General features: G+C 41.8%; 1 protein-coding gene across 6 annotated transcripts in view; it reads right to left on the minus strand.

The window, feature by feature from the left end:
- Positions 1–22,539, minus strand: part of Frrs1 (ferric chelate reductase 1) — a 49,218-nt gene extending 26,679 nt beyond the window's left edge. For 2 of the 6 annotated variants that reach the window (XM_052179346.1, XM_052179352.1), the window contains exons 1-2: positions 20,350–20,521; positions 1,359–1,582 (exon numbers count right to left, since the gene is read on the minus strand). In XM_052179346.1, the coding sequence (XP_052035306.1) occupies positions 1,359–1,554 (196 nt within the window). In that variant the 5' untranslated portion in view covers positions 1,555–1,582; positions 20,350–20,521. Of the gene's footprint in view, positions 1–1,358; positions 1,583–19,717; positions 19,740–20,349; positions 20,522–22,037; positions 22,058–22,083; positions 22,193–22,455 lie in introns of those variants that run through there. The other 4 variants (XM_052179347.1, XM_052179348.1, XM_052179349.1 and 1 more) reach the window with 4 other exon arrangements.
- Between the last annotated feature and the right edge of the window lie 1,280 nt (positions 22,540–23,819).

The following is a 23,819-nucleotide window of genomic DNA, read 5'->3' on the forward strand; positions in this document are numbered from 1 at the left end:
CAGGCTAGCCTTGAACTCATTCTGTAGCACAGGCTAGCCTTGAACTTAGGATCATCTTGTCTCCGGCTACTGTGTGGCTGGAGTTACAGACCTGGGCCATCAGGGGATAATAATAGCCATTCCACAAGGGGTAAAAGTGTAAGTGATGGCTAGGGAACAATCTATAGGGGGAAATTCATTTAGAAGATTCTAGATGAAAGTAAGAACTTGTTTCTCTACTACAAACCTGACCATCTTTCAAATCTATTTTGCAGAGTAAAATTCTAAGAGGCATCTAAATCATACAAAGGAATTCCACATTTATTTCTTCAGGCATTTTTTTTTTGTTAAGAATTCCTATTGACATGATACATTTCTAAAATTTCAAAATGTTATCACAGGTGTACTTTGTTTTTTCTGAGACAGGGTCTGGAGATATTGTATATAGTCTAAGGTGCCTCAGACCCCGATCCTTCCTCAGCCTCCAGAGTGCTGGGATTAAGGCACATACTACCACACCTGGCTATGAATAAACCTTAACAGTCAGGCTACATTTTGCCAGAGGAATCAGGGAAACATAAAAGATCATACTACTTTTTAAAGAAGGGGTGGGGCAAAACAGCATAAAATAAATTTAGTTTTCTGTTCCACTGAGTTAATAGTGCTCAAAATACAATAAAACTAACAAATATATATCTTGGCATTCTTAAAAAAAAAAAAAAAAACTTTTGACCTTGCCCTTAATAAGGAAGACATGCCACTTACATAACAGAGACATATGTAGGAAACAAAAAATGCAAATAGATGATGCCTTGGTAACAACACAAATGAACAGGTTAATATGAAGTGGACTAATTCCAGTCACAGTACTAGCCAAAAATGCAAATCATGCCAGCGGGGATAAGCATACCTTTAGTCCCAGCACTCTTGAGTTTGATGTCAGCCTGATCTACAGAGTGAGTTTCAGGACAGCCAAAACTACACAGAGCAACCAACCTAGGCCTCTCCTCACATAGGTATGCAAACCTTGGTCCTCATGTGGGTCACAAACAACTGGAGCAGGAGTTATCCCTAAAGCTGTTGCCTGTCTGTGGGATATGTTCTTCTAGCTGGGCTGCCTTGTCTGGCCTCCATAGGAGAGGAAGCGCCTAGCCTCAAAGAGACTTGAAATACCAGGATAGGGAGATACCTTGGGGGCCCCCACACACTCAAAAGAGAAGGGGAGTGTGGATTAGGAAGGATTGTGGGAGGGGTGACCAAAAAAGGGACAGTGAGTAAGATAAACAGTGAATAAATAAAACAATAAATAATTTAATTTAATTTAATTTTAAAAAAACTAAAAAGAAAAAAATGCAGATCGATAGCTCCAGCACTAGTACCTTTGATCTGGTCTCCAGGTTTGAACGTCATCTGACTCACGGTGATTTGGTGAATAGGCTCAGACTGTGGGCTGTGGCGGTGTTGGGGGATCATCCCACCACAGGACATTGGTACTTTTCCATTGGGATAAGCGATCACAGAGCAAGTGAGCAAGGCAACCATGAGGACACAGAGGGAAAACCGAGGAGCCGCCATCTCCAAGTGAGGAGTGAGAACACGTCACCTGCAAATATAATTAAAATACAATACGACAGCTTTCATAACACAAGGCAAGATCCTACATAACTACTTTCTTTCAATGCTTGGTTCACCAGTCTCAAAAGACATACTAAAAAGAACGTGAACCAAATCTATTTTACCAAACACCAACTGTGAGACCTCAGCAAGATTCTATTTCCCAACCTAAAAAAAAATGAGTTATTTTCTTTTAACAAAATGAAAATAGCCGGGCAGTGGTGGTGCACACCTTTGATCCCAGCACTTGGGAGACAGGGGCAGTGGATTTCTGAGTTCGAAACAGCCTGGTCTACAGAGTGAGTTCCAGGACAGCCAGGACTACACAGAGAAACCCTGTCTCGAAAAAAAAGGAAAAAGAAAAAAGAAAAGAAAAGACAGGACAAGACAAGGCAAGCCAAGACAAGACAAGACAAGACAAGACAAGACAAGACAAGACAAGACAAGAAGAAAAGAAAAGAAAAGAAAAGAAAAGAAAAGAAAAGAAAAGAAAAGAAAAGAAAAAATATAGAACCCAAAGTCAAAAAGTGTAGATAGTGAGTCCATATGATGAGGCCAGGCAGGAGGATCTCTATAGGACAGATGCCAGCCTGGTCTACCTAGGGAGTTCCAGACCAGACAGAGCTATACAATGAGACCCTGTCCCTAAAGAAATGGGGAGGGGGGTATGACGAAAGAAGAGTAAGTTGGTCCAATAAAAACAAAGGTTTGCCTCCACCTCTCCCCAAGACTTAAAGGGTGGATTTTCTGGATTTGCCATCATCTGAATGGACTTCTGCTGTGGTTTCTTCCAAGTTCTCACTAAACTAAGAATAGTAGTAGGTGTATCATTTCATTTTATAATATGGAAAACAGACAAACAATATCCAGAAACAGAAATAACCAGAAGTTATTAGTTTGTGGTTTTTGGTTGGTTGGTTGGTTGGTTGGTTGGTTGGTTGGTTGGTTGGTTGGTTGGTTGGTCGGTTGGTTGATTGGTTGGCTGGTTGGTTAGTTGGTTGGTTTTTCAAGACAGAATAGTAGACTATGCTGGCCTTGAACTCAAGAGATCCACCTTCCTCAGCCTCCAGAGTGCCAAGATCAAAGACATGTGCCACTACCATCCAATCAGAAACAGTATAATCACCTGTAGTCCCAATCATGTTTGAATTAAGAAGGGACTGACAACTAAATGCCACGCAAACCTCTCCTCTTCTGCTTTCTCTTCCCATCTGTTAGAAAGCCAGCTACTCTACACCAAACTCCACACTAGCCCAGCTCAATGACGTAACCCCATGCATATATTCACCGCCTGAAAACCCACAGTGTTTCAGAGAGCTAGAAGTAACTGTCAGGGTCATCTTATATGGCAGTATGTGAGGTTAACTCTCTGGACAGGCTGCAGATGGAAAAGCCCAGAAGCAACTCATTCTCCACAGAAATGGAACTTCCTGTCAAACTTCTAAGTTATATGGAATTGTTCTCTGTAAAGGTGGTAAATGGATGTAGCAGAGGATTGCCTTGTCAGGCATCAATGGGAGGAGAGGTCCTTGGCCCTGTGACGGTTCGATAGATGCCTCAGTGTAGGGGAATTGAGAGTGGGGAGGTGGGAGCGGGGTGGGTGGGGAGGAACACCCTCATAGAAGCAGGGGGAAAAAGGACGGGATAGGGAGTTTCCAGGAGAGGGGGAAACTGGAAAAGGGAAAAACATTTGATAAATATCCAATAAAATAAATAAAGTATCCAATAAAAAATAAATTAACTTTTAAAAGGTGGTAAATGGAACCAACAAGCCAATCATGAGCTTCAGAAATGGTTGGTGACTACAGGAAGCAGAATGTTAAAGAATATAACTTGAACAGAGCAGTTGGAGATTTTTCAACTAAATCCTGGTTTCCAAGACCTTCTATTAAAAGCAAACCTGTTACTAGAATTTTAGGGGGAAAGCACCCAGCTCCAGGCACCCCAACAGGCTAGGCTCAGCCTCCCAATCCCAACGCTCCAGCTGAAGAGATGTGTAATAGCAAAGAGCAGAGACAAGGGACTCAATCATCAGGAAGAGAAAGCAGAGCGGCCCAGCCACCTAAAGAGCTGGGACCAAGGGATCAAACTCAGGTCATCAGGCTTGGTGGCACGTGCTTCTGCCTGCTGAGCCATGACACTGGCCTGCTATATTTTCACAGTGAATAGTGTATAACTCTACCTAGTTGCTGTAACACCTCGGACAAAGATCAGATACGTTACACTGTGACCACCACCTTCTTCTGTGCCTCTTGCTTAGTTGGTAAAGCAAGCCAGCCTCTCACAACCTTGACGCCTCACTTGGGCCCACACTTGTGATCACTAAATCACTCAAGGCTGGAGTCAGAGAGATAAGAATCTTTGTCCTAAACTGGATCTCACCCTGCCAATCTGAAAACAGTACAGTCTAGGAGGGCAGGTGAGAGTGAAGATTAGTGATGGTGAGGGCGAGGATCAGTGATGATAATCACGAGTACCAGATCGCTCCTCTCCAGCAGCGACATCATCCGACCAGAACTGACATTATGGACAAGCCAGACCAGTCTTGTACCTTTTGCTCACTGCCCCAGCTCTTCAGGTCACTGGGACGCTCTGCTGTTTCTCTGCCTGATGTTTCACTGATTGAGTCCTTTGTCTCTGCTTTTTGCTGTTACATATGTCTTTAGTTGGAGTGTTGGGATGGGGGCGCTGAGTGTAGCCTGCTGGGGTGCCTGGAGCTGGGTGCTTTTTCCTTAAAGTTTTATATTATATACATACATACATGTGTGTATATAGTATATAATTGGATTTATTGTGTGTGTGTGTGTGTGTGTGTGTGTGTGTGTGTGTGTGTGTATATATATATATATATATATATATATATGATCTATTATATATATGGAATTATTGGAATGATTTACAGGCTGCAATCCAGCTAATAAACAATGGCTATCTGTGTATAGAAAGCCCAAGAATCTAGTAGTTGCTCAGTCCCACACAGCTGGTTGTCTCAGCTGGTCTTCTGTATATGCTGGAATCCCAAAGAAGTAGGCTGTAATGCCAATGAAGGAATGGGTGTGCTCATAAGGCAAGAGCAAGCAGGCAAAGAGCAAAACCTTCCTTCTGTACAAACAAATTCTTAACAAAATACAACAGAAGAACTCATGTCAAATACAATCCTTGTTTCTGCAACTGCCCACATGGCTTTAACAGGTATTTATAGCTACCCTCCTCTACTACCCACTCTGTATTCTCTCTGCCCTCTGCAAGCACTTCAGCAGGTCTTGGCACTTTTTGTGGAGTGACCCATACCTTCATTCCTGGAGGGCCTTTGCCCTTTGTCATCCTGCCTGGATTAGGCTGTTAAGAGTTTCCCATTGACTTTCATCACAGGATATGGTAGCACTGACACACCCTAAAGGACCTCCTGCACTCCAGATATAATCTCTCTTATGTCCATTGTGGAGAGGCAATCCAATTTTCTCATGGTAATCTGGAACAATCACACCCCCTAACATTGCTATCCCTTTTATTCCTTTCTTGGCCTATTGGTCAATCGGTTGGTTGGTTGGTTGGTTGGTTGGTTGGTTGGTTGGTTTCCTCTGTTGGCTGTTTTACCCTGGCTGTCCTGGAACTCAAACTGTTGATCAGGCTGGCCTTGAACTCACAAAGATCCACCTGCTTCTGCCTCTGCTCCCTGGGCACTTCAATTAAAGGTGTGTATCACCATACCTGGCTTAGCCTGTTGGTTTAAGGGAATCAGAAGCCCAAAGTGGCTGGGGGAAGTCTGAGTTTCCAGTTCAATAGAACATTGTTGTGGTTCCTGGGAGGCGAACTCTTCCCTCTGGAACCAAAACTTCTAGACCAGCAGAACTTAGTAAGCAAAAATTTTCCTAGTGGGTCATTAGGAATAATGGTGAGTGGAATTATTCCCTTTTCTCTCTTGATTCCTATATCTACAGATCCTGGCTATGGGAGAAACCATATCATATATTCCTAATTCAAAGCATATACTGACTTCTGAAGAGCTCTGTCCCAGCCCTCCATGCTGCTGCCACTTAACTGGTGCTGTAATTGTGTCTTCAAAAGGCCATTCCATCTTTCTGAATGGTGAGGAACATGCTAAGACCAGTGGATTCCACAATTGTGGGCCCACTGCCAACAATTCTCTGATTGTGAAGTGAGTTCCTTAGTCAGAAGCAATACTGTGTGGAATACCATGATGATGGATAAGGCATTCTACAAGCCCATGGATGATGGTTTTGGCAGAAGCATTACATAGAGGAAAAACAAATTCTTAGTAAGAACGAAGTGTTTTGCTTTCCCTGAAGGAAGTGGTCCAACATAGTCAACATACCACCAGGTTGCTGGCTGGTCATTTTGAGGAATAATGCCATATCTGGGGCTTAGTGTTGGTCTCTGCTGTTGGCAGCTCTGGCAATAAGAAGAAGCTGTAGCCAGGTCAGCCTTGGTGAGTGGAAGTCCACGTTGTCAAGCCCATGCATAATCTCCATCTCTTGTCACCATGGCCACTTTGTTCATGGGCCCATTGAATAATGATAGAAATGTCTGGGGGAAGAAGCTGACTGTCCATGGAACATCCTATCTTGATTACTGACTGATCTCAGCTGAAGTCACCTTTTGATGAGCATTTACATTGGACCCAAGTAGCTTCACATACTTCTCCCATTTGGAGAGATTTAGCCACATGCTTCTTCCCCAGATGTCTTTCTCCACAATTTTCCAAACATGCACTTTCTAAGTCCCTGACCATCCAACCAATCTACTGGCTACAGCCCATGAATCAGTATCTTGCCATTTTTCCTTCTAAGCAAACTGTAATACCATGTATACTATCCAAAGTTCTGCCCACTGTAAAGATTTCCCTTCAACATTGTCTTTCAGTGTTGTCCCAGAAAGGGGTTGTAATGCTACATTGCTGCAGCTGTCTGCTCCTGGTGGTACCTGCCTAAGGTGTAGAACCATCAATAAACCAGATCCTAGTCTTCTCTTCCTCAGTCAACTGCATAGGGATGATCCTATAAGGCTATCTATAGATGCATGTTTGGCAGGAGACAGCATTATAACAGGAGTAGGAACCATATGCATTTGGGCAACTTTATGTAACTTGCTTGTGCCTTCAGGACCTGCTCAGGCCCAGTCACATGCATACCACCTCCATTTGATAATAGATCTCTATTACTTTATAACTTGATGGGCCCGATAACACCTCGCTCATGACAGGCAGCTCAGGTCAAATGGTATCTTGGTGGCCTATTGTCAAATGTTCAGTTTCTCAATAACAGGCCAAGAGCTATCTTTCAAAGAGAGAATAGTTATCTATGAGGCCTACCAAAGGCTCCAAATAGCATCCCTATCTGCCACTGGCACCTCAAGTACCATCAGGTCTACTGGATCATATGGTGGTGAGCTGTCTGCACAGCAGTGTAGACTCTGCAGTGTCCTCTGCATTAGCCAGAGAGGAAAGTTAAAGGGAGATGTGGTGTTGTTGTGGGAACCACCATCACTGCATCTTTCAGGTCCATGATGGTGGCACTAAATTCTGCAGATCCTCCAGGAATGCAATGCTGATTTAGATTCACTATTTGCTTTGGTAGAGGCAACTCCAAAGGTTTCTATTTAGTCTTTCCAACCATAATAGTCCTCAGTCCACAGGTCACCACAGGGAATCAATGAAAGAATTCTTCCAATTTCTAAGAATACCTACCCCAATTATACATTCTGGAACAGGGGGAATAACCGCAGGATGAGTGTGGGGACCTACTGGACCCACTGTAAGTCAGAATTCAGTCAAAATTCCACTAATCACCTAGTTTCCATAAGCCCCTACTTTATTTTTTTAAAGATTTATTTATTTATTTTATGTATATGAGTATATTGTAGCTGTTTAGATGGTTGTGAACCACCATGGAGTTCCTGGGAATTGAACTCAAGACCTCTGAAAGAGCAGTTAGTGCTCTTAATCACTGAGCCATCTCTCCAGTCCCCAAGCCTCTACTTTTAACTGTTTCTTTGGATCTCTTAGAATCAATGTCAATTCAGAACCAGTCTCCTTTCCCCTAGTGTACAATTATCTCTGTAAAAGGCCATAAGTACCTCTGGGGAAGAACTGGAGAAAGGTTAACAGTAAAACTTTTGGGTGTTTTATCAAGATCCTTGCTCAGGGAAACCTGGTCACCCCTTCATTCAAGGGGTTCTGAACTGAAAACTGGCTCAAGTCTGGATATTGATTCACTGGCCAAGATTGCTTCTTGTCATGATCCAATAGCTCTTCTTTCATTTATTTGAGAATTTTTCCACTTATACAGATCAGGAAAAATTCAGTAGGCTTCTTATCTTTTTCATGCCTGAGGATACCATAATTGATTAGCCAGTACCAAAAGCCCATAAGATCATACCACTATAAAATTCACCTTGCCTGTGCTGACCCTATGGGCTAGGTCATTATAAACATTGTCTTGTCTATGCTACCCATTATAATAACTATGGTCACCTTCCTCTGGCGATTCAATGCTGACACCTGGCCCTTATTACCTCACAGCCCAATTAAACCCATTGCATTTAATTCATCCAATTGAGCAGCAGCATCTCCAAGCCTAAGGTCTAACACAAGGAAAAAGTCAAGAACAAAACTCTTCAAATGTGCTGTTGCCACTCATCAAATGGTGATTTTATGCCTTACAGGATTAGTGAAGGGCATGTCTTCTGGGCCTTTCCATCCTGGAGAATTTGGTTTTACATAGCATACAAGCATTGCATTTTCCCTAACTCTTAAAAATCCCTTCATTGCTTCCAGTTTCTGTCTTCAACTTGGGACCATCCTCTGCCACAGCACACCATATCCAAGTGGCGCAGGGAGGTAGCTAACCACTCAGGAGTGTAGAAAGCCCAGACAGCATAGGTAGGACCTGGGGACACAAGAGCCTAGGAGCAGCCTGGGACTGGGAGCAGCCTTCCAATTTCCATACACAGAGAATGGGTCTCCCAGGAGCACAGATACAGAGGCTTGCAGGACAGATAAGTCACAGTCAGAGACAGCAACACCAGCTAACACCAGAGATAACCAGATGGCAAAAGGCAAATGCAAGAACATTATCAACAGAAACCAAGGCAACATGGCACCATCTGAACGAAGTTCTCCCACAACAGAAAGTTCTGGATACCGCAACACACCGGAAAAGCAAGATCTGGATTTAAAATCACATCTTATGATACTGATAGAGGAGTTCAAGGAGGACATAAATAACTTCCTTAAAGAAATATAGGAGAACATGAGTCAACAGGTAGAAGCCCTTAAAAGGAAACACAAAAATCCCTTAAAGAATTTCAGGAAAACACAAACAAACAAGTGAAGGAACTTGACAAAACCATCCAGGATCTAAAAATGGAAGTAGAAACAACAAAGAAATGACAAAGGGAGACAACTCAGGAGATAGAAAACCTTGAAAAGAAATCAGGAATCATAGATACAAACATCAACAACAGAAATCAAGAGAAAAAAGAAAGAATCTCAGGTACTGAAAATATCATAGAAATCATTGTCTCAACAGTCAAAAAAATGAAAAATGCAGAAAGCTTGTAACCCAAAACATCCAGGAAATCTAGGACACAATGAGACAACCAAAGCTAAGGATTATAGGTATAAAAGACAGTGAAGATTCCCAACTTACAGGGCCAGTAAATATCTTCAACAAAATTGTAAAAGAAAACTTCCATAACCTAAAGAGATGTCCATGAACATACAAGAAGCCTACAGAACTCCAAACAGATTGGACCAGAACAGAAATTCCTCCCGTCATATAATATCAAAACACCAAATGCACTAAACAAAGAAAGAATATTAAAAGCAGTAAGGGAAAAGGGCCAAGTAATATATAAAGGAAGACCTATCAGAATTATACCAGACTTCTCACCAGAGACCAGAAAAGCAAGATCCTGGGCAGACCCATCTCCATAGACCCTAAGAGAACACAAATGACAGCCCAAACTACTATTCCCAGCAAAACTTTCAATCACCATAGATGGAGAAACCAAGATATTCCATGACAAAACCAAATTTACACAAAATCTTTCTACAAACCCAGCCCTACAAAGGATAATAGATAGAAAACACCAAAACAAGGAGGGCAACTATACCCTAGAAAAAGAGAGATGGTAATCTTTCAATAAACCCAAAGGAAGATAACCACACAAACATAAAAATAACATCAAAAATAACAAGAAGCAACAATCACTATTCCTTAATATCTCTTAACATCAATGGACTCAATTCCCCAATAAAAAAAGACAGACTAACAGACTAGATATGGAAACAGGACCCATGTTGCTACATACAAGAAACACACCTCAGTGTCAAAGACAAACACTACCTCAGAGTAAAAGGCTGGAAAACAATTTTCCAAGAAAATGGTCCCAGGAAATAAGCTGGAGTAGCCATTCTGATAATGGATAAAATTGACTTTCAACCAAAAGTCATCAAAAAAGACACAGAAGGACACTTCATATTCATCAAAGGAAAAATCTAGCAAGAAGAACTGTCAATTCTGAACATCTATGCTACAAATGCAAGGGCACCCACATTTGTAAAAGAAACTTTACTAAAGCTCAAAGCACACATTGCACCTAACACAATAATTGTGGGTGACTTCAACACCGCAGTCTCATCAATGGACAGATCAGAGAAACACAAACTAAACAGAGACACAGTGAAACTAGAAGTAATGAACCAAATGGATTTAACATATATCTATAGACCATTTCATCCTAAATCAAAAGAATATACCTTTTTCTCAGCTTGTCATGGTACCTTCTCCAAAATTGACCATATATATATATATATATACATACATATATATAACTTCATCAAAGTAGACAGATGTAAAATTAGCTCAAACAAATCAATAGCCTTCTTATACTCAAAGGATAAACAGGCTGAGAAAAAAATTATGGAAACGACACTCTTCACAATAGTCACGAACAATATAAAGTATCTTGGTGTGACTCTAACCAAACAACTGAAAGATCTGTATAAGAACTTCAAGTCTCTGAAGAAGGAAATTGAAGAAGACCTCAGAAAATGGAAAAATCTTCCATGCCCATAAATTGGCAGGATTACTATAGTTAAAATAGCCATCTTACCAAAAGCAATATATAGATTCAACACAATCCCCATCAAAATTCCAACTCAGTTCTTCATATAGTTAGAAAGAACAATTCTCAAATTCATCTGGAATAACAAAAAAAAAAAAAAACAGGATAACTAAAACTATTCTCAATAGTAAAAGAACTTCTGGGGGAATCAGTATCCTGGACCTCAAGCAGTACTACAGAGCAATAGTGCTAAAAATTGCATGGTATTGGTACAGTGACAGGCAAGTGGATCAATGGAATAGGATTGAAGATCCAGAAATGAACCCACACACCTATGGTCACTTGATCTTTGACAAAGGAGCTGAAAACATCCAGTGGAAAAAAGATAGTCTTTTCAACAGATAGTGCTGGTTCAATTGGAGGTCAGCATGCAGAAGAATGTGAATTGATCCATTCTTATCTCCTTGTACTAGGCTCACCTCCAAGTGGATCAAGGACCTCCACATAAAACCAGACACACTGAAACTAATAGAAAAGAAACTGGGGAAGACCCTTGAGGACATGGGCACAGGGGGGGAAAGTTCCTGAACAGAACACCAGTAGCTTATGCTCTAAGATCAAGAATTGACAAATGGGACCTCATAAAATTACAAAGTTTCTGTAAGGTAAAGGACACCATCAAAAACAGACAAAACGGCAACCAACAAATTGGGGAAAAATCTTCACCAACCCTACATCTGACAGAGGTCTAATATCCAATATATATAAAGAACTCAAGAAGTTAGACCCCAGAAAACCAAATAACCCTATTAAAAAATGGGGTACAGTGCTAAACAAAGAATTTTCACCTGAAGAACTTCAGATGGCTGAGAAGCACCTTAAGAAATATTATACATCATTAGTCATTAGAGAAATGCAAATCAAAACAACCCTGAGATTTCACCTCACACCAGTCAGAATGGATAAGATTAAAAACTCAGGAGACAGCAGGTATTGGCAAGGATGTGGAGAAAGAGGAACACTCCTCCACTGCTGGTGGAGTTGCAAGCTGGTACAACCACTCTGGAAATCAGTCTAGCGGTTCCTCAGAAAACTTGGTACAACACTTCCAGAGGACCCCGCTATACCACTCCTGGGCATATACCCAGAGGATTCCCCAGCATGCAATAAGGACCCATCCTCCACTATGTTCATAGCAGCCTTATTTATAATAGCCAGAAGCTGAAAAGAACCCAAATGTCCCTCAATGGAGAAATGGATACAGAAATGTGGTATATTCACACAATGGAATACTACTCAGCAATTAAAAACAATGAATTCATGAAATTCATAGGCAAATGGTTAGAACTGGAAAATATAATACTATGTGAGGTAACTCATTCACAAAAGAACACACATGGAATGCAGTCACTGATAAGTGTATATAAGCCCAGAAGCTCAGAATAGCCAAAACACAACCCACATATCAAATCATTCCCAAGAAGGAAGGAGAGGGCCCAGGTCCTGTAAAGGCTTAATGCAGCATTGTAGGGGATTGCCAGGACAGAGGAGTGGTAGGGGGTTGATTGGGGAACTGCCGGAGGGAAGAGGACTTACGGGACTTAAGGGGAGGGGGAAACTGGAAAAGGGAAAATCATTTGGAATGTAAACAAAGAATATAGAAAAAAAGAATTAATCTCCTCAGGTAAAAGGATAATAGTTCAAGGGGTGGAGCTGAAAGAACTACTTCCTCAGGTGAGGTAAACCCTTGAGAATTCAAAGGATTCAAAGTTCTCAACTTCAATTGGGTCTTCCCACACATCCCCATCCCAAGTTAAAGAGTCCATTCTTTATTAATTAATGCCCTTACTTTAACAGCTGACACCCTCTGAAGTTGGACTTGAATTTTCACTGTAATTCAATCAACCTTCTAATGAGGGTTTTGACTTCCCACAAATTCTGTGGCTGCTGAAGAGAAGATTCTCTTCCCGGGCACACATACAAACCTTTAGACTGTTTATGTGCGTCTGAAAGTGGTCATTTTTATCACTGACTTCCTGGCTGTCCTTCACCGAGACCATCCCTATCCTTTATCACTTGATCCAAAGAAGTTAAGAGCAACCAATCAGCAGCATCATTTTCTGTATTTTCCCCAAAAACTGTCAAAAGTTTCATATACAGGGTCACCACACCTATTGCCACCCACAATTGGTGAATCACGATAACCAAAGGCATTTATCTCTCAGTCTGTAATATAGTTTCTACACCATGGGGAATAGATGTGCTAGGAAGGCAAGGGTAAGAAGCCAAAGAGCAAAGCTTCCTTCTTGTATGTCTTTATATAGGCTTCCAGCAGAAGGTGTGGCGCTGATAAAAGTCTTCCCACCTTAAGATTTGGATTAAAGGCCTGTGTCTTCCCACCTCAAGAACAGTATCAAAAGTGTGTGTCTTCCAACATCACAGGTCTGAGAAGCAGATTTCACCCACTTCAAATCAAGCATAAAAATCTCTCACAGGTGTGTCCTCCATTTCTGGATTGTAGTTCATTTCAGATATAGTCAAGTTGACAACCAAGAACGGCCATCACTACTATCTATCTGTAACTCCAGCACCAGAGGAGCTGGCTGGCTCTGAGTCCTCTGGCCTCCTTGGACACCTGCACTCATGCATACATCACACACAAACCTACATATAATCTAAAATAATAAAAATAAATAAATCTGGCCAGGCGTGACAGCACACACCTTTAATCTCAGCACTTGTGAGGCAGAAGCAGACGAATTTCAGAGTTCGAGGTCAGCTTGGTCTACAAAGCAAGTTCCAGGACAGCCAAGGCTGTTGCACAGAGAAATTCTGTCTCAAATTAAATGATAGATAGATAGATAGATAGATAGATAGATAGATAGATAGATAGACAGACAGATAACTCCTTTAAAAAAAAAAGCAAAAGCCTAAACCAATCATTTCAACGATTTTGGAAAGACCTTGGGTTTTTGCTTTTTTTGTATTTTGTTTTTTGTTTTTTGTTTTTTTTATTGCTTCTTTTTTAATTGAAGCTGTTTACATTTCACAATCTCATAATTTAGCAATGGATCTTAACCTAACATTGAACAATAGCTACTTTACAATATACAGAAACAATTAGTTTTTAATCAAGGTTGAGATCAAGTATTTTGGGGGGGAAGGACAGTTCTTAGAAGTAAGGAAAAGATGAACAAGCTATGCAAAGAGTTTTTTTTTTAAACTAAAAGATGGATGTAACTACTAGAAAGTGCTCATATTCTCTGTGTTCCATTTATGAGCCTAAAAAACTATAAAGATGCTAATAAATAATTACCCCTTACAATGAAATGTCTTTGAAATCATGTATAATATTAAACCACTACTATCCTTAAAGCACTTGAAAACCTTCACTCTTTTTGTTTGTTTGTTTATATGTTTTGATTTGGTTTGGTTTTGGTTTTTCAAGACAGTTTCTCTGTAGCTACAGTTTCAGGGCTGTCCAGGAACTAACTAGGGTGGCCTCAAACTCACTCACAGAGATATCCTGGCTTCTGCCTCCCAAGTGCTGGGATTAAAGGTGTGTGCCAGCTCTGCCTGGATAAAACCTTCGTGATTTCAATCAACTATATTCTCCCATGGAAACAGCTACTTCTTCATGTTCGTGTTCTGTCTGCATGTACATCTGTACACCATATTCATGCAGTGCCAGCCCTCTGGAACTGGAATTATAAACAGTTGTGAGCTACCATGTGGGTGCTGGGAATAAAAATGGATCCTCTGTCAGAGCCACTCATGCTCTTGACCACTGAGCTGAGCCATCTCTCCAGCCCCCATTGAGTCTCCCATTCATCATCTGATGTCACTACAGAAATTAAAAGGACACTTTTTTGGAATGATAACATCATTAACTTTTTTAGCTAAATGTGCTTCTGCTTCTAGCTTTTCAGCCTAAGAACAGAACCACTATTGATAGCATGACTTCTATGACTAAATGGAGTTCCCATTCCATGCTGAACTCAACATTTTTCCCCCTAAGATCTGGGGCAAACCTGGTAGACTGTGAACTCTGAAAAACTAGTGGGACTAAGTACAGGCACACCAGAAACAGCCGGTGCAGAGGTAGGCAAGCAAAGCTTCGAAGACATAGGCAGAAGGACAAGGAGATGGGTAAAAGCTAAGGCTAATCACAAAGCTCACAGTAAATCCAGAAAAGCCTGTGAGGAGGACGGCAGTCTCACCTACAGAGGAAAGAAACAGAACACAGAGGAAGAGGAAAGGAAACAAACGTTTGGTGAGAATCTGGCAGTTAGGAGCCAACTCTCACAGGATGCCTTCTGGCCATCAAAAGCATGCAGCGGCACATCCAAGTGCACTAAATAAATAAATAAATAAATAAATAAATAAATAAATAAATAAATAAATAAATAAGCAAGCAAGCAGTTATACTTAATGAGAAAAATAACAAATGAGCAGTTCAATTCCCAGAACCCAAATGAAGCAGCTCACAACTGCCTGTGAGTCCAGTTGACGCATGCGGCTTCTGCCAGTTCCTGCACTCAACCGCACAGACACAGAAACACACACATATTTGAAAAACAATAAGTCTTTTTTTTTAATCATTGTGTGCCATCACCCTTAACTTCCCCATCAGAAATGAACACTAAGTATTCCTTCCAGGGACTGCAGTGGCTAACAGCTGGAAGCTCACTAATTAATCTTCTGCTCAAACCTTCTAAAATATTTCAGAAACTGTCTCTGTTTCATTCCAGTCATTTCACTCTCCCAGAAAACTTCCACACCAAGGATTAAATTGATTTTGATAGTTGAATCTCAAGTTACACAGAAATCAAAGACCGGGTCAAGTATTTCCACTTGCCCAGTTTGAAAAAAAAAAAAAAAAAAAAAAGAGTCCCAGGGTTCATTTTCACAGGAGGAAGTTGAAAAACAAAAATGACCTTTTAAAATTAACAACTGGAGTTTTGACATTTTCAGAGAAGATTCTGAAAACCCAAGAGTGTAAATGGCCTGGTGAATACCAACCGAGGCCTGTGAAGGCTAACCACTTAAGATAGTTGAAAAGACATGACAGAGCGTGAGGAAATGAGGAGAGTGACTGAGAAAGTCATGGCGGCTGAGGGGTGTATAACAGCTTACATGCCACAGTCTGATCCTGCCTTTTCCCTGCTCAGTCATCAGCAAGTGGTTTTCCCAGATCCCTTCCCAATCTGGAGTAATGACTAGAACCAAATACCTCATTATATCTATAGGACTTTTGCCTGGAACATTCTATATGGCTATCACAACCAACCTCTTTCCAAAAAAAAAAAAAAAAAAAGGATGTTAGTGAAGTAGTAGGAAACTAGCAGATGAAATAAAAGCAAAACTCACTCATCTATAATCCCTTTGGGTAACTATGTACCCCAGCTGTCACCCTAAGCACCCTAAGCATGCATGGACTCTAATCCTTACAGGAGATATACAAAAGTTTTTTCTGATACACTGCATGAAGTTCAGAGAGCTTTTAAAATAAAACATTGGTGGACATGGTGGCCCATGCAGGTGTGAAGGCAGAGGCAGGGGGGTTTCTGTGAGTTCAAGGCAGGCTTGGTCTATATAGTAAGTAGTAACTTCCAAGGACAGCAAGGGCCATATAGAGAACCTGTCTCAAAACCATTGCCTAGGATAACAAAGGAACAAACTGGATTCATTATAGTAACTTAAGAGGTGTGGGCGAAAATAATAGAAATATTAAGAAATTCATGGTGGTGTATGCCTTTGATCCCAGCACTTTGGAGGCAGAGGCAAGTGGATATCCTTGAGTTTACTAATGCCAGCCTGGTCTTAGTACTCACTCTTCACCATATCTCAGGAGGGTGTGCGGGACAGGGATGTCCTCAATATCCACAGTAAGGCACTGACCAAGACCCCAGAGTCATAGAAAATGAGGGATGAGAAAGAGGTGTGGCCTACTTTCTGAGGTCTGGCCTACTTTCTGAGGTCTGGCCTACTTTCTGAGGTCAAACCCTTGGGTAGACGAGGCTTATGAAGGAAAGAAGATTCAACTGAGTGCAGACCAAGTAAGAAAGAATCACAGCAAGAAGGAAAATAGTGAAAATGAAATTCAGGGGACACATGAAGGACAATCTAACTAGAACTAAGGTCAAAAGTCACATATAGTCATTATAAACATATTGGGGGGGGGGGCATGTGTGTGTGTGTGTGTGTGTGTGTGTGTAGCCTGGTTGATAGAGTGCTTGTCTACCACATAGGAAGACCTGGGGCTTCATCCACATCATGGCATTAAACCAGGTATGGTGGAGCACATCTGTGATCCAAGCATACAGAGGCAGGTAGACCAGAAGTTCTAGGCTATCTTCAGCTACATTGTAAATCCAGGTTCTGCTACATGGCTTTTGCTTCAAAAAACAACACCCCCAAATTAAATCATGCCTTTTACTTGAAGATATCCACTTCTCTGAGTTTCTTTTCCTCTTGCTCTCTCTCCTTCTCCCCACGATCCCTGCCCTCCTCCTTTATTGAGTGTGTACATGTGTGTGGCTATGCATGTATGTTCAAATGTTTGTAGGCCATTATGTAATCAAAAGCTCTCTGACAACAACAATAATCTTTCAAGAGTGCAGAAGGCCAGTCTAGGTCCTATAGCCAGAAGTCAAGATTATAAACTCAGCTAAGGTCGTAAACTGGTGGGAAACAATCCAACGTTAACCCAAAGCCACACTTCTCTACTGAGAATCTCATACGTGCATATAATGCTTTGACCAAATGCACCCCCTATTTCCTCCCTTCCAAGTCCTCCTCCGGCTCCCCTAACTTTTCCCTTCCAGCGATGTCATGTGCTGTTTTTTCGACCCACAGAGTCCACTTACAGCTGGCTATTAAGTGTGTGGGCGTAGACTATCTACAGAAGCCTGAGTAGATATATAGGGACCACATCCCTGAAGAAAAGTGACTCTCTCTTCTCTATTAGCCTTCAGTTGTCAGTTGCTTCAGAGCCAGGGTGGGACACCATAAATCCCTCCAGATTCATGCTAGGATTTAGGCTAGCTCCATCTTAAATACTATTATTGTGTTAAATGGATATAGTACTAAACTACCCCTACGTTTTTATCTTTTCACCCATAAAACAGTATATCTCTCAAGCCTCATCTAAGAAGCTTCTATTTGCAGTAGGTGGTGATTAATAAGGACCCACAACTGCCCAGTCTGCATGCTCAGTGCTAAATGGGACATCTATATCATACCCCTTTCCCCCAAGTTTCTGGCATATAACAAAGATTGTAAGCGCCAGAGGTAGTGGACCATCCTCGTGAAAATAGTATTGGCTGGACATGACAGAGCCACCGTACACATAAGCTCACAGGATTTGTGACTGCATGCACAGGACAAACATTTGTTTTTAAACAAATTAGCTGTGACGATCTGGAGGTCAGGAAAACTCCTAAGAAATCTGTACCTCTGATATCTTCTAAATAATCCGGCCATCAGGTAACACGAGGCCTATATTCCCACATGGCCAGGGCTGACGGTGCCCTCCTGGGCCAGGCAGAGGGGCTCTGCTCCTCTGAAAAGGGCCACGCTCATTATGTGCCCAGGCTCTATAAAAGAGGTTCTCTGCCTCACCGTACATTCAGGACCTACCCAGCATTTGTTATAATTCTATTCCTTACAAAATTCTTTGCAGGTTTGACAATTTATAATTTAGGAAAAAAACTACTACAAGTATACATTATAAAATTATATAACTATTCAGAAATACATTAAGTTGATGGTACACCTTTAGTCCTGTCACTTGGGAGGCAGAGGCAGAGGGGTCTCTGCAAGTTCAGGACACCCAGGGCTACATAGCGACACCTCTCAATAAAGAAATTAATGAGAGGGGGGGGATACATTAAATTGCTCATACAATAATTGGATTTGGTTCCTCTTTTCAAATACAGTCATGCTTCCGTTTTTTATTTCTGTTTTAAAAACCAACAATTTGCAATGTCCATTTAAATGTCCTCAGCCACTATTGCCTAACACCCACCACATTAAACTGTATGGTATTTCTGTGTTTGAATTGGCCCTCTAATTTTCAAACTGCATTTGGGTGGGGGTTGGGAGTACACGCCTCGGCATGCTGCAGAGGTCAGAGGTCACTTTCCTCCCATCTTGTACAATCTAGGGGTTGACCTCTCTGGTCATCAGGCTCTCTAAACCATTTCCCCTGCCTTCAACCTATCCATTTACCCAATATCATCTATCAGGGACCTCTGCTGTGACATAGAGCAAATAATTTATTCTCATTCTCATTTAGTCTTATTTTTAAAGATAGTACAAGTTTTATTATTATTATTATTATTATTATTATTATTATTATTATTTTAAAAAAACTACTTTGTAAGAATTAAATTAAACACCTAACCAGGCACACACTTTTAATCATAGTAGTCAGAAGGCAGAGGCATACGGATCTCTGTGAGTTTGAGGCCAACCTGGTCTACGGAAAGAGTTCCCGGATAGCTAGCACTACTTAATGAAATCATGAGTAAGCCAGGTCTCCGGTTAAAATAGCCTTCTTTCCTTGGAATCTTGCCTAACTGTGCCAACCAGAAATAAGAGTTCTTCTCTTAGAAATGTGCTATTAAGCCGGGCAGTGGTGGTGCACACCTGTAATCCCAGCACTCTGGAAGGCAGAGGCAGGTGGATTTCTGAATTCGAGGCCAGCCTGGTCTACAGAGTGAGTTCCAGGACAGCCAGGGCTATACAGAGAAACCCTGTCTCGAAAAAACCAAACCCAAAAAAACCAAAAAGAAAAAAAGAAAAAAGAAGAAGAAATGTGCTATTAGCTAATAAAAACAGAGAAGGCATGCCTACAGTGCTTTTGTAAAATGAAATTCAAGAGAATCTGACATTGTGTAAACAGAAATGTGACAGAGAAGGGGCAAAATGGATACATTTGCCTAAAAATAACTTCTAAAACTCTGCTGAGCAAAACCCTCTTCCACAAACCCTAACTTTGTTACCAACAAACCAACAGATTAAATCTCACCTCTGTGTTAGCCTAGTATCAAAGGATCTTTCCACTTTTCTTTCTTCCTTTTAGTTCAGGGGAGGAAAAATGCAGCTGAACTGAAAGTTTAAAGTTTAGCTGAGTTAGGAGAATTCCAGATAGCACATTTGCTAGTTGAAAATTTGCCTTTGACCTGAGACATTGGGGGGGGGGGGGGGAGGGGGTAGGAAAAGAAAGGAAAGGAAAAGAAAGGAAAGGAAAAGAAAGGAAAAGAAAAGACTGCTGAACACACACACACACAGAATAACCCTCACATGGGCAAATTATGACATTAAGTTTCAATGTAAAAGTTAAGTTGCCCTTGTTCAATTTTTAATTATGGTGCACAAATTAAAGTCACTACTTTTCTGGCCCTCATGCTTGTCTGTCCTTACAACTACCCCTTTCTTGGGATTAGGGCGCCTCAGTCAAAGTCACGAGGCATATTAGGAACCTAAATCGTTAGAGAGATCAAGACAAGCCTGCTGGCTGGCGAGCGCAGCCCTCAGCCAGCCTCCAGACTGCCCGACCACGCGGGTGCCTGCTCTCGCCGCGGTCGCCTAGCTACCTCTGATTTTTAGAAGCTTTGCCAAGAGTCTTGACACAGAAAACTAAACAGAAGGGACTCTTACCTTGAGCAGCAGAGGCAGCCTGACCAACTTCCGGCTTGGCTCCGGCGGGTACCTCGGAGCTGCAACTAGGCGGAGCCTGCTTACTGAGTAACCCACGGGGAAGGCTGGCGACCCGGGCTGAGCTACCTGATTTCCAAGAGCGGGATGGGCTTTAGGACTACACATCTGAAAACTAAGAGGGTTTCAGAACTAAAAGATAAAAACGCTCTGCGGGTTTTTAACTCAGGAGTTACTGTTGCACTGAGGAACCTGCACTTTCCTTGGTTTTCTGCACCAGCCTATTTGAATACATACCTGTTGCCTATGCCTCGCAAGACAAAAAGCACCTGCCCCTGTCTGAGCGAGGTAGCCATATTCCGCAAATAAATAGGATACCCAGCTCCACTGCGATTTCATTTTGCAATGTGAGTACTGAAGTGTGCAGTATCCGAGGCATGCAGATGGTTTTGTTTTGTTTTGTTGTTTTTAATGATTGGCTGAATATGGAATTGAAATTCACCGTGAGGATTTACAAGACCACCCCCGCGCCCTTTGTTTATGCTTTGTGACCGGGTTTCTCAGTGCAACAGCCTTAGCGGTGCCTCTGCCGCCTTCTGAGTGCCGGAATTAAAGGGGTGCACCACCACTCCCGGCTTTAGTCCCTCTCCCCCCCCACCACCCTTTTTTTAAATCTAACAGCACTCCACATACTATTTAACTTATATAAAAAGTTGTGAAGAAATCGTAACGCACGGTTTGGTTTTGTTTTCGAGGGTGGGAGTGGGGGTTTCAGACACTGTATAGCCTTGACTGTTCTAGAATTAGCTGTGTAGACCAGGCTGGTCTCAAACTCACAGGGATCCTCCTGCCTCTGCCTCCAGATTGCTGGGATTAAAGGTCTGCACTACAATCACCCAAAGTGCACAAATTATAAAATGTGAAAGAAAACTTTTTAAATCTCTTTTTGTAAAGTACAACTTGAAATGTCATGTGGTTTGCTTTCCATTTTCTCTTAAGTCTTTAGTCTGTGCCTTGCATTATTTTGCAAAAGAAAATGTTTAGTGCTAAGGGGAAAAAAATTATATCTGAAAAATGTTAACCATGTCATTCTTCAACCTTGACTAACCCGGGAGGACTTGGGGGCGGGGGGAGCATCGTGAGACAGGCTTTGACCTGTGGTTACCCATTACTCAACACCAGTAAATTCTTTAGATCCATTTGAACAGGAGAGAAGAGATAGGAAAAAACACCCACCTCTGAACTGTCCAGTAAGAACCAGTAACATTTAACAAACAATGCACCCACCCCCACCCTCCAACCCCACCCACCCCCACCCTCGCAGCAGCCACCACCCCAGGAGATTAAAAAGAGGCTTTAAGAGAGCCCAAATCTTGTCTTCCAACCTAAAGCAGTTTGGAACATTAAAACTTTTCAACTAAGTCGACTGATTTTTCAGCTCAAAAACCACAGACTTGGGGTTCAACTTGAGCCCCTATAAGCCATGTTTGTCCTTCGTAATCCAGTTTTCAAAGCCTAACTTAAAAAGAAAATTAAAAGGAGAGGCTTTTTTAATATGGTTGACTACCATGGGGAAAAGGAAGAAAAAAGAAGTCTGGACACACACACATGCTACACACACACACACACACACACACACACACGTCTCTTCCCAGTTTAAGGGTCAGGTTCAATTAGAAGAAAATACGCACAAACATAACCCAGCAGTCAGTCAGTTATGGTGTGGTCTTCACCCACCACTGTCTCAGCTCCAGGTATCTCTTGCAAGGTCATCTAAAAAGTTCTGGCAAATTCCTCCTCCTCTGGACGCCCCCAGAGCTTCAAACGGTTTAGCTCCTGGATATTCCTGGAGAGAATTTCAATAACTTCAATAACGCGATTGCCGAAAAGATAGGTATAAATATCTCCTTAGAATAGATTCATTCATTCCAGCCTGAGAGACGGTTAAATATCTCCTTAGAATAGATTCATTCATTCCAGCCTGAGAGACGGTTACTCCAAGGGGCTGGCTTCGCTTTCTATGAGTGTGATTAGACCCTGCCTAGCTCACTTAGCACACCAACAGTAAGCTAAAAGTCTGTAAAAGGAATATTAATTCGAGTAACTTACTTCAGAGAACTCTTAGGAAGCCTTTGGGTGAACTGAAGGTGAGGCTAGCCCTTTTAGAAGTCACCCTTCCCAGACCTAGCACTTCCTCCAGAGGGCAGCTGTACCCCTTCCTATCACCCACTGTCAGGCTCCTCCGGGCAGCCTGTTATCTGTTGCCACAAGAGGCCAAATTCACTCAAAAAGCCTGGCGGAGCCTGAAATCTAACATGCCGGAGACTACTCAGTTAGGGCCACTCACAAACCTTTAGATCAACACCTCCTCATCCACCTTTGGGACCCTTCACAGCGCTTAGCTTGCCTGGAGTCCCTTCCTTTGGCTATCAGACTACTGAGACGAGGACTCAAAGAAATTAGAGTTCTCCCAGGAAACTCCTCCAGGGAGAAGAAAAGGGTGGAGAGGTAGGGACAGCCAGAGGAGGAACTTGTCCCTAAGAGAGATTTACAACTTGTCCTTGTAGCCTTGCAAGACAGGACAGAAACCGAACGTGACAAACAGAACCACGCCTTGGTTGTATGGCTTAGCTTGTATGAATATATATGTATACAAAAGAAATATCAAATACGAGTCTTTTTTCATCAAATACTATAAAATTTTGTTTAGGACAATGATAAAAACTTTTTATTTCTCCCACTTTGTAAGAGTTTCATGCAAATATTTTAATCCTACTCACCCAGTAAAACCTTTGTTGACACAATTGGTCCCCAGATCTGTGTAGCCCCTAGAAGTGACATTTTTCTCCTTGGAGCAATGACCCCCTTCCACTGTGTGCCATTTTTTTTTCAGACTAGTCACCTGAATAAGATTGTGAGGTCAGACCCCAGCCAATGAGGAAAATACACAGCCACCGCCTAAATTGGAATACAAATCAAATGTACTTTTTTGTCTACATATGCTCCTACTGAAGATCAAACACACCCTCTTGAGTTCAAACGTTTCAGTTGGAATGGTGGTCTGTTTCTTTGCAACCCTGAACTATTTATAAAACCCTCATGCCAGGGCCCTGAAGACACCGTTGGAGAAGTAGCTCACTGGAGTTCATTTCTCCTTTTCTCAAAGTTTCCACATAGGGGCTGTTTCTGCTCCTCGCTAGTAATTTGGCTCTTTTAATTGGCATATTGAGGATAAGTAGGCAAATCTGGTCTTGGGGGAGGCAGAAACTGTGACCCTAAATCTGGTAACATCCTCCAAGAGACATGTCCTCACTGGGCAACATCTGTCAGTACTTTTGTATAGGAAATGGAAACAGACCAGCAAAATGACTCCGTTGGTAAAAGGTAGCTACCACCTGACCTGCTGACCTGAGCTTAATTTAATTCAAGAACTTGAATTGCAATACACACACACACACACATAGTTAATCTCA

Source organism: Apodemus sylvaticus, chromosome 4, assembly GCF_947179515.1.
Source record: "Apodemus sylvaticus chromosome 4, mApoSyl1.1, whole genome shotgun sequence".
Lineage (NCBI taxonomy): Eukaryota > Metazoa > Chordata > Mammalia > Rodentia > Muridae > Apodemus > Apodemus sylvaticus.